At 43.7% G+C, this 14983-nt stretch overlaps 1 protein-coding gene across 1 annotated transcript; it reads left to right on the forward strand.

Annotated features, from left to right (window-relative positions):
* The first annotated feature begins 1909 nt into the window (after positions 1-1909).
* UPK1B (uroplakin 1B) lies at positions 1910-14754 on the forward strand. Its single transcript, XM_030856493.2, has 7 exons — positions 1910-1978; positions 3029-3229; positions 5606-5680; positions 6300-6422; positions 8550-8729; positions 13181-13264; positions 14704-14754. Exons 1-7 carry the CDS (start codon positions 1910-1912, stop codon positions 14752-14754), a joined length of 783 nt encoding a protein of 260 aa, XP_030712353.1.
* Positions 14755-14983: the final 229 nt, after the last annotated feature.

Here is a 14983-nt window from a genome sequence, read left to right on the forward strand (position 1 = left end):
TATCTGTGTCTCTAGTTTAGACAGTAACCCAACTGGTCAGGAGCAATATCTGTGCATTCCAGTGGAAACTTTATAATGTGGCTGGTCCAGCTACATGAGTAAGGCTCCCCTTTGCGGGAGGTTGTGCATTAACTCCTTCGCGGCACTCAGGCTCCACTCCGTCTAGTGTGCAACAATCTCGGGAAAGAATGAATGACATTTCTAAGCCTGAAATGACATTTCCAAGCGGAAAGAAATGAATGGCATTTCTTAGTGGAAGCTACGCAGAGGGATCTTGTAACTATGGCCCCATTTCTTCTATTCACTTGGCAAACACTGATGGAGTACACCATGTGCCCAGTTCCGGGCCAGAAAACACTCATAAATTTCAACTCCAGTTCCCACGACTGCCCAGGTGAACAGGTAAGGGAAAATATTTAGAGATGTTTAAGATTACTTGGAAGGTTGTGAATACTTACTTTAGAGTGTAACAAGGAAGTTACAAGTTAGCAAGGTCTGAGTCGAATAGAAGGCTTCCCTCCCACGCACGCCGGAACTTCAGCCAAATTGGCTCGTGTGTTATCTCCTGGGCTCCTTACTCTTCTAAGCCTCTACTCCCTGACCTTTCCTTTCCTTCTACCTGGAATGTCACCCCCATCTTCCTCCCACTCCCACCCACCTCTTCTTGACCCATCAAAACCATATATACTCTGCACGCCTTACCTCTTCCCTCCTCAGAACTCCCACGATACTTAAGGTCTTATTAGACACATTATAATGACTTGGGAACACAGCTTCCCTTAAAGCCTGAAATTCTAGAACACAACAATCTCTCTTGCATATCTTTGTATCCCTCAAAATGCAAGTTGTGTCATATAACCCATTTTGATTTAGAGCCTGAGTGGATGAAGTGGATAGTTAATTTAATTAACAAAACACTGAGAGATGTGGATGGCTTATCTCAAGGTAATTCACGTGCAGAGGCCAAAATAATTCACCCAAACACTTACCGTGTATTCCTTCCAGAGGATCCTCAGGGAGGGAGAGACCCACTTTTTAAAGTGCCAGGCACAGCGCTAAGCCTTGTACATAATTTCTGGGAGCCAGCATGGGCTGGGGAGAAGCGCTGGGGCTCTGGAGCCACGCAGACCAAGGCCTCCAGCCCAGCTCTTCCACTTACCGGTTGTATGACCCCAGGGAACTTAATTTACCAATTTAAGCTCTAGTGGCCTCATCTGCAAACTGGAGCCTCCCCACCCTTTTTCTTCTTCTACCTAATTAGGTTATGAGAATGACATGTGTGTATGTACATTACCTAGTAGAGCGACATAGAGAAGGAACTAATGTGAGCCCCTCTTTCTCTCCTCGCCCCCCCCTTATGTGACGGGGTATTTTTAATTTGCCAACTATATTTGAAGATAACAATACATTCTGAAAATGATGGGTTTTAACCGCTGCCCGGAGTCCGTATGGGAACCAGTTGCCCACTCTGCCCGTAGGTTTATCCTTTGGGCTTCCGTTTGCCGTGACCAAGGGCAGGAAGAGCCATACCAGGGACCTTCAGTTGTGCTTCATCACCACCTCCGGTCTGCCCTCGGTGACTATGGGGCCTCAGTTCATCACTCAGAAGGATGCAGTCTGTATGTTCCATACCCTAAAGAACTGCTGAAAGTTGGTGATGAGACTCAGGGTGGCTTTACTTTGTTTTTCTCCTTTATAAAATTACTGTGATCACTGAACTGAATAACCAAACTTCTTCCATGGCTAAATGATCACATGGCTTGGTTTGGGTGCTCTGGAACACGAGAAGGCGGTGCACGGTGGTGTGACTTAGTTCTGCTGTGGAACTTGCAGCAGCAGTCTTCATCCCCTGCTCCTAACAAGTTGTGATGTTCTCAGCTGTGTCCTCAGCTCGTGGGAAACCGTGAAGATGGCCAAAGATGACTCCACTGTTCGTTGCTTCCAGGGCCTGCTGATTTTTGAAAATGTGATTATTGGTGTAAGTAATGAGTATTTTCCAGGAAATTCTGCTCTTCCTGTAATTATGATTTTAGATCAATCGAAAGTGAGAGTTTAAAGGGAAATAATGATATAATGACTGGTTCCCTACATCTTTTCTTCCTTTTAAGAAGTGTGTTAGTAAAACATGCTATCTAGAAGTTAACTATATACATAATCCTATATAACTATGTAATATATCAAAAGACCATGTGGGAAAAAAAAGAGAGATTTCCCTCCCAACTTTAAAACACAAGAATCTAAAAGCAACCACGATAACCACAGTCAGTGTCCAAGCACTCTCAACACACACGCTTTGGTGTGTCTTTCCTATCCCTCCTCGGTTTGATTTCCACAGCCTCCACTGTTAAGGTTGTTGGGGACAGATGTTTGCATCTTCCTGTGCTGGTCACATGGGGCGGGGGGGGGGGGCAGTACTGGGATGTAAGAGTAACTCAGAGGCCAGGCTGCGTGCGCACAGTGTGGTGAGAGCACTTAGGAGCCAGGATCACTGGCTCTGGGCCCAGCCCTGACTATGACTCTGCGTGACTCCGGACAGGTCATTGCCTTTCAGGGCCAAGATCCTTCATCTATTTAATCCAGGGGGCAGGAAAGATAACCACCAAGGTTCCTCCCAGCTCTAATGTTCCATGGCTCTCTGGCACAGAGAACATGACCAGGACCCGTTTAAATATTACAATCCAGGAATATGGACAGTGGGCAGTGGGAATGGGAGTGAGAGATTATCTTCGTACACGAAGTCATTGTTTGAGCGGTTCATGCCCCAGGGGTTTTATAGATGGTCTGAAATTGTCTGGGTCTCCTGCCAAAGAGCGAGAAGATAGAGCGAAATGTGGAAGGAGGCATGAAACCAATACATAGGATGGAAGGAGCTGTTTGACTTCCTGGCAATGAGGAGTTTAAGTCAGTTGCTTAAAGTCTATGCAGGGGACAGAGTTAGTCTCTCTTACCACCACGCCCCTACTCCTCTACCCCTTTCCCAGTGCCGCTCTCATGGCCGCCAGCCTGACAGAACCCCCTCTGCCCCTAGATGTGCGGCATCGCCCTGACTGCAGAGTGCATCTTCTTTGTGTCCGACCAACACAGCCTCTACCCGCTGCTTGAAGCCACTGACAATGATGACATCTATGGGGCAGCCTGGATTGGCATGTTTGTCGGCATCTGCTTCTTCTGCCTGTCTGTCCTGGGCATTGCAGGCATCATGAAGTCCAACAGGAAACTTCTTCTGGTGGTAAGACCTTAAAACTCTATACATTTCTCTCCTGGACCAATTTAGATGGATTGTTTCTTCTTCCCTGAGCACAGTGCTTTGGTTTTCAGTGGGGTAGGTGGGAGCACAGAGTGCCAGGTGAGGAGGGAGTAGAGGGGAAGACCCTCCCTGCAGTGAAGATGATCCAAGTGGGGTCAAAGATGCTCTCCTCTATGGGAAGTCCAGAAGAGTCCAGCACAAGAGAAGCTGAAGGGGAGACACCTGGAGGTCACCTGTTGAGTATTTTCCAGATCTTCGCTTCTCTGACTGGTGTTTGCCTGGGCCCAACAGATACAGCCAGGAGCTACACAGGCCAAAGGAGAGACAGTGAGAACTCGATAATTAGACTTTTTCTCTTGAGAGTAAGTAGTTTAAAATATTGTTTTAATAGTAATCAAGTGTTGATATATTAGGATATAAATCACAAAATATGCACGAATTTTTAAGAGAAAGCATGAGCTTTTGTAGACATTTTTGAGCTCAAGGCTGATGATGTCGTGGGATGGCCTACACTTCCCATTTCACGCATTCACTCTGCTTTTCAGGGACCCTAGAAACCCATGCTGGGCAACATGTAGAGAACAGCTGCAGCTCCCACCTGCCTGTGGAGGCTCTAACTCTGTGCACCCATAGGGAGGCTTCTGCCCCAAACCTCAGACAGTAGTTTGTGCCCTGCCTTTGCAGATGGGAGCAAATTTGCAGCCAGCCGGGCTAAGAACCCTCGGTATTGGGTCTAAACTTCTACTCCCTTCCCCCGTGCTCAGGACAGCAGTTTCTCGCCCTGTGATGGGGCCCCATCCTCACTCCCTACCTGAAATAACTCTCCTAGCCAAAGGCTGCAGGACCTGAGTTCCACCTTCATGGAACGAGTCCAGCAAGCTAAGGTGCTTGTTGGTTGGAACGAGTCCAGCAAGCTAAGGTGCTTGTTGGTTGGCTTTTCCTGTGAACTAACATCATCCTGGTACCTAGGGAATGTAGAATGTTTACATTCTCTGGGTCTTTAGTGTGAGTTAGTTCCAGGGCAAAAGAACCCACTTTTTCAGGGTGGGGTTAAGGAATGCAGGGAAAGGTAAAGAAGGGGCAGGTGTCCTTAGAGACGAGCTTCAGCTGCATCCCAGACTCACTCTGGGCCAGTCACGTGTGTCGCACAGCCGGGAACATCCTTCACCACGCCTGGCAAAGAGATGGAGCAGCGCGCCCTCCACGCGGCTGGAGGAGAAAACACCTGCACCCTGTGCCTCCTTTCTGGAGTGTCTCTAAGGGGCTTCTGAGCCTCTTTAAAGGGAGCCAGCAAAGCTCTCAACAAAGAGCAATGCAGCCGCTAATACAGAGGGAGGCAATGCTATGAGGCCTCTGAAGGGGCTCCTGCTGTTAACTGAGAGAGAGAGAGTTAACAGTAGCCAAAGCCTTTTTCTGGGCGGAATGGTTAGGGCAGCAGAGGGTGCCGCTCTGAGAACCGCCGCTGCCCAGGGAGGGAGAACCGTTTGCCCTGCGCTCCTCCGCTAACACCGTCACAGCGCCCCTTCTGCAGAAGAACCCAAGCACCATAAGCGTATGTGGAAGGCTGAGGACAGCAAAGACAGGACTCTTGCAAATAGTCCCCGTCCCAGCTTCGGAGAACACTTGTCCTTCAGATATTTGCCAGCCATAAACAGGGGCAGCGTGTTGTGGAGCCATCACATGTGCATGCGCACTCTACCACACACACACGCACACACACACAGCAACAAAACACACAATGTGCTGTTTCACTCAACTGACCTGATGCAACTGGGGTGGGAGTGAGTGAGAGAAGATGCTGGTGAAGAGCTGTGTACCTGGAGGCTGCCTGCTCCTGTCTCATAAGACTGGACGTTGCCAAGAGGGAAGACGGATATTAAACGCAGCCCTATTCATCTTTGACCTCGGTAATCCTCAATTCTCAGTAAACCGTAAAGAAAACGTCTCCCAATGAGAGGGGAGTTACGAGGCTCTACATAGTGTGTGATACACTGATTCTCTTGCCAGCCATTGGACGAACACACACACACACACACACACACACCAGTTCATTCTCTTGTATGTTTTTCCCAGTTAAAATGGAAATGCAGTGTACTGAACTGAGAAAGCTTTGTATTCAATAGTTGTTTGTTCTCTGGGGAAAGGAGAAGAGTTGATCTGATTAGCACCTAGCACCAAGTCTGGCTCTAAGCAGCTGATCAACGAGGGTTTGTTGAATAATTATGTAAATGATCAGATAATTATATTTAGGTGAATGTGCTGCAGAAAACATAACAGTTATTTGTAAAAACAAAACAAAACAAAAAACTCTCTTTGGAGGTAGATGTAATTCTTGTATTCCATTTGTTTCCCTTCCAGTATTTCATTCTGATGTTTATTGTATATGGCTTTGAAGTGGCATCTTGTATCACAGCAGCAACACAACGAGACTTCGTGAGTACAACTGACACATATTAAGCCCTTACCCTATACCAGGCATTGTAATATGCACATTAATAATAAATATATAATTTTTCTCCTCATAGTAACCCTATGAAATAGGTATTCATTTTATAAATAAAAATAAAATGAGATTTAAAAAATAAAGTAACTTGTCCAAGGTTACTCAGCTGGTAAGTGAAAGTGGGATGCTGAATCCGGGCCGTGTGATTCCCGGGGCCCAAGCTTGCACCGCCGTGCTCTTCACTACTCTGCCACAGTCACTGGCCTTCCACTGGGATGAGCAGTAATCCACCACATCTGAGACATCCTCCCATCCAGCACCCTGCTTTCTCTCCTTTTTTCCATTCCCTGGCCTAGGCCACCCCACAATGCCTGTCTACCCTTATCTCATTGGAATTTCTTTGGAGATGGGGGTCTTCTCCCTACAAGGGGGACTTCCGCCACCCGGAGCAGCCTTACTCCCACCCCCAGCCCTACTCAGTGACTCTGAGCTCAGTTTTACTCCAGGAGACAATGTTCAGGGACCCCAGCAACATGCCGAGCAAATCACTTCGCTCCTTGAGGATTATTGTGCTAACTCTTCCTCTTGTGTTGCCTCCTCCCATAATAGTTCACACCCAACCTCTTCCTGAAGCAGATGCTGGAGAGGTACCAAAACAACAGTCCTCCAAACAATGACGACCAGTGGAAAAACAACGGAGTCACCAAGACCTGGGACAGGCTCATGCTCCAGGTAATGCCTGCAGTCCTGGGGAGATGCCATTTGGTACCTAAACCAGTATCCAAGGGCATATGGACGGTTAGGAATGAAGTTAAAGTGTGGGGACCACTGCCTCCAAGGGGGCTTCCTTCACAAAGAGACTTGACATAGGCAAGTTCCTCTATTCCTCTCATTTACTGGTAGGGACTAGGGGGTGTACACATGACTCAGTGGGACCCCTAGATCTATATTTTATTTTAAGCCATGATGTTGATTAGCTTCCATTTATAGGAGTAATGACATTGGTAAGAAATTTAGATTAATCACACACTCTGCCTCTTAGAACTCAAGCATCACTTACATTAAAAAAATGTTGCCTCCGGGCTTCCCTGGTGGCGCAGTGGTTGAGAGTCAGCCTGCCGACGCAGGGGACGCGGGTTCGTGCCCCGGTCCGGGAAGATCCCACATGCCGCGGAGCGGCTGGGCCCGTGAGCCATGGCCGCTGAGCCTGCGCGTCCGGAGCCTGTGCTCCGCAAGGGGAGAGGCCACAGCAGTGAGAGGCCCGCGTACCACACACACACACACACACAAAAAAAGTTGCCTCCACCTCACAATGAACTCAAGTGGCAATTATTGTCTGCTTTGCTTGTTTAGTACCTTTTCACACCTGTGGGCTAGTCCTGTTAGGGACCAGAGGCTATGACTTGATTTGATCACCTGTTTTTCTCCAACTGGCAATCGTAACCTTATATCCACATTTACCTCAAATACCATCAAAAGTACAAGTCTTTCAGAATACCCACTCTCACCCCTACGCTGCTGTAAGTATGTGAATTCTCATCCCTGCATAAGCCCTCGTGTGACACAACTCTCCCATGGCCCCCCCCGACGCCCTCCCCACCCAACCACCTATGTTTCCCAGTCCATCATCAGCAAACCCCCTCATAGCCTCCACCCCTTCTTTGAACTCTCTCTTTACCCTCTATCTTCTAAAATTTCCTTCATTTAGTCTAATATTCCTGTTCTATAGTTTTTTTAGCCCATTAGGACCTCCAATCTGTTGGCCACTTTTTCACTTCCTATCACTCTTCTAAGTCAAGTTTTTTTTTCCCACTATGTTAGCAAAGAACTAAGCTTTTCAAATGAAAATGTGAGTGCTCACACATTTGAAAATCCACTTACCAACTTTATAAAGCCCAGTCTGAAATAAGTCTGTTTCAAACTTAACCATTTCCCCCCAAAATGCTCAGGTCAAATTACAGAATGATTATTTTCTTTGGTGAGATATTTTCCATAATCCAGTGGCAAAACAGGACATGCTTTTAAGATAGTCACTTTATCACCAAGTTTGCTGAATATTATTTATCTTAAAAGTTGAGAGATGCAGTAGTATTTATTTCTTCCCTTGAAACATTTTAGCAGAATTTATAAACTGGAAGGAAAGTGATGTGAATTGTGTTTTATCCCCATCCTCAATTCTATCTAGAGTAATATGAGCTGCGTGTTAAGTGATGATCTTCCTTTCCTATGTAGAGGCAGAACCATGTGCCACTAGGTTTTGGTTATTTTTTCCAGTTTATTTTCCCCCATTATAAAAATAATACATAATTGCTCCAGAAAATGTTAAAAATACAGAAGAGTAAAACAAGAAGAATTATTCACGATTTCTTCACCACAAAAATTTTAATTTTCTGATTCTCAATTTGCTCATATGTAACATGAGAATAATTATAACTCTCTCACATTATTGTAGCAAGATATTCGTACTAATAATGATTAACACTTTTTAAGGGTTTACTATGGGCCAGGCATTGTGCTAAACGTGTTAAATGTATTGACTAATTTATTCCTCACACAGCTCTGTGAGGTAGGTACTATATTTGTCCCAATTCAGTTAAGGAAAACGAGGCTTAGAAAGTTTAACTCGTCAAAGGCTACAGAGCTCATTAATGGCTAGTAAGGTAATAAATGTAAAAGTATTTTGCCAACTCTACAATGTAATACCCTAAAAACACCTTCAGCTCTCATTAGGGGATTTTTAGTAAATGTAAGATACAGTATAATTTCCATATCTTCTTTCTCCATAAAGTCTCAGTTGCCACCTTAGTGGCTCTAGCAAGCATTATGGAAGAGAATTTTGTTTCTCTCATGTGCTGACAGGACAATTGCTGTGGTGTAAATGGACCATCAGACTGGCAGAAATACACCTCTGCCTTCCGGACTGAGAATAACGATGCCGACTACCCCTGGCCTCGTCAGTGCTGTGTTATGAACAACCTTAAAGAACCCCTCAACCTGGAGGCCTGCAAACTAGGGGTACCTGGATACTATCACAATCAGGTGAGTCCTTGCTTCTCGCAAGACCTGCCAGGAGGTTTTTCTGCTGTTTATGAAGAGAATACTGGTTAACTGTAGGTAATAGTCTCTCACTAAGGAATTCTGCATCCTTTTTCCTAAACCTCATGTTAACTATTTCCTTCTCTGTTAATAAAATATAAGTGCTAATCTAGGGCTGATCTGGGAAAATTTACATTTTAATAAATGAACAGAACGTGAGAATTGCAATAGCAGAATCCAATTTTGTTTAAATGAACACGATTTGTATAATGTATAGAATTAGTATTTTGAAAAGTATTTGTATCAAAGATTTGCTCTATTTTTGCAAAATGTAAATTGAAAGGGATGATATACAAAAGGAATGTTTTGCCAGTTCCAAAACAAAGGCAATTGCTGAGGGTAGATGTAGTAATGGTACACCCACCTGCCTCATTCAGTGGTAATGTAGGATCGTCTTAATAAAATAATTAGATTGGTGATTTGGGTAACAGCTAATTCACATACAAGTGGTTTTTGAAAAAGTGTTTCCAGCCTGATGAGAATGATATGATGATCATGAAAACAAACATCAATTGAGTACTTATCAAATGCCAGACACTGCTCCAAGTACAATACAGATATTAATTCATTTAAGGCTCCGTGGGTAATGTCACTTTGATCCTTATTTTACAGAAGAGGAACTGAGATACAGAGATGCTAGTAATTGCCTTGCCCAAGGTCATGCAGCTGGTAAATGGAAGAGTCAGGATTCAAATGCTAGCAGCCTGGCTCCAGAGCCCAGACTCTAAACCAAGAAAGAACTTGGTAATAATCCCAAAAAGCCCTGAAGAGAATCCTCATACACTTGACGTCAGCCTCTGAGATGCTTCCACTGCTGTGCATTACCACTTTGAGGAAAGCTAGTTGTGTGCCAGTACATTAAATAATTGAGAAATGCCAGACTCTTTGGTCTTGCAGGAAATAATACAAAATGCATTTTCGGAATGAACGACACGGCACTGCTGGTCATCGTGCCCCCCCTGGAAGGGTGCCTGGACTAGGATGGGTTGCATTAATCTGGAAAATGACATGGGAGTGATAGAGATTATTTTGCAGAGTTGTTCAGAGCAACCCTCATGTTGCCTTTTAGCAACATTGTTTTGGTATCATTTTAATTAGTTATATTCAGACTGCTAAAAAAATTAAATTTATTGCCTATAATCACAATATGCAATATAATGATCACTCTGAGGAATAATAAACTGCTTTTAACATTTCAGCTTTGGAACTAGTCCATGCAGACGCATCTTGATTGGATTGTAATTCCATACAAACTGTATCGTATCTTTGAGAGACCAAAAAGGATGTTTGCCATCAGATGATTGGTTTATTTCACAGCCACACTATTTTCCCTCACACATAGAACATTCTAGTAATAAGGGACACTTTTGTCACACCCTCCCTAACAGTCCTTGGACTCACCACGTCCTCTACCCACTAGCTATACCACAACTACAAAGTCATGTCACTGAGCAGTACTCCCACACCAAATTCCTGCATCTTGAAATTCCTCTCTGTCCCTGACTCCCTGTGCTCTTACTTTCTCAATCTCACTCATTCTTCACCCCTGACATAATCTCTTATCTACTCATCCTTCCTGCTTCTCCCTACCCTGGTCTCCCAGATTCCCACATGCCACCATTCTCTCCGAGTTACAGGTCCTGCTAGTTCTCCTATAACAATCCTTTTCCACAAAGCAAAGTACGCCACCTCAGTACCTCATATACTTTACTTCTATTATTGCAGTTGATACCTTGAAATATAATTATTTGTTTGCAAGCCTATTTTTTCTATGAGTCTCCTTGAGGACCATGCATCCTTCAATTCTGTATCTTCAGTACTTAGCATAATGCCTGGCACAGAGAAGGCATCAATAAATGTTTGGTGGGTGGGCAAATGAAGAGATGAATGACCCTTTTTCACATCCAAATTGTAGCTTTGCGAGATCTGCAATGCACAAAGAAAGGCTAACAAAACTGGGGAAGTTGTCACAAGTGTAGTAATAATAGAAACCCACCAAATGTTACATAGCATGTCAGACGCAAATATATATGTTCTTACATCATGGTTCATCTGCCCCCAAAATGCTGTGTGCAAATTCTAATCACTACACCTCAAGAGCATTATGATGGAACTAAAGAAGATCAAGGTAGGCGCCACTACAATGAGAAAAAAGCATCATGAAAGGCACTAAATGAGAAGAGGTGAAAAACTGGGGCTTCTGTCTGTGAGCTTCATGAAAGCAACACCCATTTCTGCCTTGTCACAGCTGAATGCCCAGCCCAGTGCCTGGCACCTGGCATAAGTGGGTTTTTATACATATTATTGGACAAATGACCACTTCCCAGGATTGTCAGGGGGATCAAATGAGTGATGGATATAGGAGTGTTTGTGAACCATCAAGTGTGTCACAAATAATATCCTTGTAATTATTACTTCTTATCACATTCCATTCATCCTAATCAGGTGCCTGCTTTGTGCCAGACACTTGCTCTAAGTTCTAGAGATTCAACAATGAACAAGATAAAATCCCTGCCCTCGTAGAGCTTGCACTGTAGTATGGGAGACAGACCACAAACAAGTTACCAAACCAATACACAGTAAATTCCAGGTAATAATAAGTGCCATGAGCAGAAATAAAGCAGGATATAGAAAATGATGGGGGGAAAGGTATTTTTCTCTATGGTTGTCAGGAAAGGCTTTATTAAGATGATATTTGCACAGGGTTCTGAATTAAGTGAGGAAAGGAGACCCTCGCTTAAAAAAGATTGAAGAAGAGAGTTCTGTAAAAAGGAAGCAGCAAGTGCAAAGGTCCTGAGGTGGAGGCCCTTAGCTTTTTGGAGGAACATCCGTATGGCAAGGCTGGAACAAGTGAAGGAAGAGTAGGAGGCAAGCATGAATCTAGATTTTGTAGGGACTGAAGCTTATCAGATTTGTGGGGAGGGGTTCTCCTCAGGAAAAACAGTTTAAACTACACATGCAAAACTAGGTACAGGACTTTGAAATGGTCTTGCGAGGAAGCAGCCCTGAGCCCAAGCTCATTAGCTTTGCAGTGAAACAACCTCCTCTGGTGGCGGCTGGGGTCACAGAGAGAGGCAGGGCCGTATCATACAGCACCTCGTAGCCATTGTGAAGACTTAGAATTTCATATTAAGGGTGGTGGGAAACTTTCAGAGGGTCTTGAGAAAGAAGGTGAAGTGATCTGACATGTTTTACAAGGATCCCTCTGGCACTGTACAAAGACTAGTAGGGCACCGTGGGTGGACTCAGGCCTCAGGGAAACCAGCCAGGAGGTGATTGTAGGAATCCTGAAGTGAGGCCGTGGTGGACCAAGGTGGTAGCAGGAAGTAATAAGTGTTTGGATTTGAGATATATTTTAAACCCAAAAGTGTTTGCTTAAGAGAAAAACAGTTAAGGATAATTCCAAGATTTTTCATTTGAGCATCTAGGTGAGTGGGGGAGTCAGGTAGATGGAGAGGTGTAAATGGGGGAGAAATCAAGGCATATATAGCAAAGGCAGGACATGCAAGTGGATGAACCAGGGACTGGGGCAGGGTTAGAAAGGATAGAACTTCAAGTGGCTACCTGGAGACCCTGGGCGGGGCCTAAACTTCAAGGTCAGCCTTTCTAAGACATTTCTCTCTGGATCTCAGTGTTCATAAAACCAGCCTGGTCATGGCATCTCCTAGGCATTCCTGTGATTCCAAGGGCTTTAGTGGAGGTCGCTCAGATGGCAGGTCTAGACCCATACGTGTGTATCACTCCAGTACTTTGCATAGAGACTAGAACAGAATGTGCTACATATAAAACTTACCAGATTATGGCAGGCATGAATGAATGACTCGATGAATAAAGAATGATTCACTCTCTCGCACGCACCCCGTGGCTCTTCTACAATACTATAAAGATATGTTGAAATATGATGTCAAATGAGAATTTACGAAGCATGGTATAGGAGTTCCTTTAATGACTAAAAAATAAAGCCTCTAATTTTCACTAACTGGAAGAACTTTTATTGAAAAACAAATCAAAAAGTGACCCTGCCCTCAAACACCAAAATCACCAATAAAATCTTTGGGGAGAGGAAAAAACTCAAATTTTATTAAGAATACTTTACATTGCCACATATTCAATATGAGAAAAATGTTATGCTAAAATAGCAGCACCTCGGTTAGATTGAATGCAAAAACAAATAAATATGATATAGAATAGTTCTTCATAAGGATTATTCCTATAGAGTATTCCTATTTCTTCAGTACAGCACAACAACCTAGTTGTCCACAGGAATGTAGAAATAGCCTGGTTATGTTAAACTGGATGTTGGGGTGACATTGATTCAAATCAGCTTCCCACCCATCTCTTACATCTCTTTTCTGGTCCCTTTCATGTGGATATGGAATCGCCCACTCCTCTAGGGCTGCTATGAACTGATCTCTGGACCAATGAACCGACACGCCTGGGGGGTTGCGTGGTTTGGATTTGCCATTCTCTGTTGGACTGTGAGTATTTCCCATCACATGTTTCATTTCTGGGAGGATAGTGATAAGGAGAGACCTTGAGATTGCCCCTGGTTAACCCAAGCACGCTAGACTGACTAGAAAAAAAGTTTAGACCTGAAGGCTAGTCAGGAAGCTGCTGGCACCAGGGCAAGGACAGTGGATTCCCTCGGGAGGTAGGGCGTGAACTTCCCCTACCAACCAGATCCTTCTCTGGCTGACTGGGATGCACTTGTGTGCTCCTCCATCTCTCCAGATCTCATAAATTCATTTCAAGTAGATATCAAAGACTGTCATCTCTCTAGATGCCTCCTCTAACCTGCCTCCCTCCTTCCAAAGAGCTGCCTTCACCAGTCTCACCTTGTTCTTCTGACCACTTTATGTGATGCACATGCAGCAAGAGGGTAGAATGGTAGGTCTCAGCCCTGAATGCACATTTAAACCTCATGGGGGAGCTTGGGGGACAAAAGCATACCTGAACCCCAACCTCTGAGATTCAGATTTCAGTTGATCTAGGTGCAGGACCCAGGTCTTTTTTTTTTTTTTTAATTTTCCAGGTGATTCTAACTTGTTGTCAGGATTAAGAGCCATTGCATTCAGGAAGCAGTCCCAAACTTTTGGTTTCAGAACTCTTTTACACTCTCTCAAATATTACTGAGGACTCCCAAAAGCTTTTGCCTATGGAGGGCCTGTATCTATTGATATTTACCCTGTTGGAAATTAACACAGAAATTTTTAAAAACACGTGTTAATTCATATAAAATAACAATAACAAACTAATTACATTACTATTAACAATATATTTCTGTGGGAAAAAAGTGACTATTTTCCCAAACAAAAAGATATGAGAAAAGGGGCAGTATTTTTTTTTTTTTTACATTTTTGAAAATCTCTTCAATGTCTGGTTTTAATAGAAGACAGCTGGCTTCTCATATTTCATCTTCATATAATCTGTTATAATATGTTGCTTACGTTGAAGGATTTGAAAGAAATCCATTCTACACGTAGTTGAGAAAACAAAAGTGTTTTGGTAGCCTTATCTAAAAACAATTGTGAATATTTTCCTTTGGTACTACACAAAACTTGCTAAGTAGTAGTTTCTTAAAGGTTAGTTGCAATATGAAATCTGAAACTTCATCAAAGAACTTTTAGGACTCTGTTACATTAAAATACATTACATTGGTTTGTCTTGCAGTTTGCATAAATATTTACCCATTCGTGATTCTAGAACATCATGCATTGGTCATTTGGGAAAATATTGGTTCACTGTGTGACAGGATGGACTCAGAGTCACCTCTGCCCCTGTGATGATGCTTAAGGCAAGATCATTCTTAAAAATCCAGTGTCACCTGAGCCTGAACGAACCTCATATCATTTTTCTGCAAGTACCAGATGTTTCTAAAACAATTCCTTATTTATTTTTCTTTTCCTTTGTATTCTAGTTTTGGGTTCTCCTGGGTACCATGTTCTACTGGAGCAGAATTGAATATTAAGAATAAGTGTAACCACCATACCACTCCCCACAGTGACTCTGGATTTGGTGCTGGAACTCCTAATATTCCACCTCTGTGCTCCCCGGGAAATTATGCACTCTTCCTCAAATTGCCAAGTCAGTTGGTGTGGAGTTTCTTTAGGTTCTTTAGGCTCTCAGACTCCTGAAATTCTTACCACTAATGATTTCACCCTGATCTAGGATTCTGCAACATTGTTATAGACCGTAGG

This window comes from Globicephala melas, chromosome 4, assembly GCF_963455315.2.
Source record: "Globicephala melas chromosome 4, mGloMel1.2, whole genome shotgun sequence".
In the NCBI taxonomy this organism is placed as follows: Eukaryota; Metazoa; Chordata; class Mammalia; order Artiodactyla; family Delphinidae; genus Globicephala; species Globicephala melas.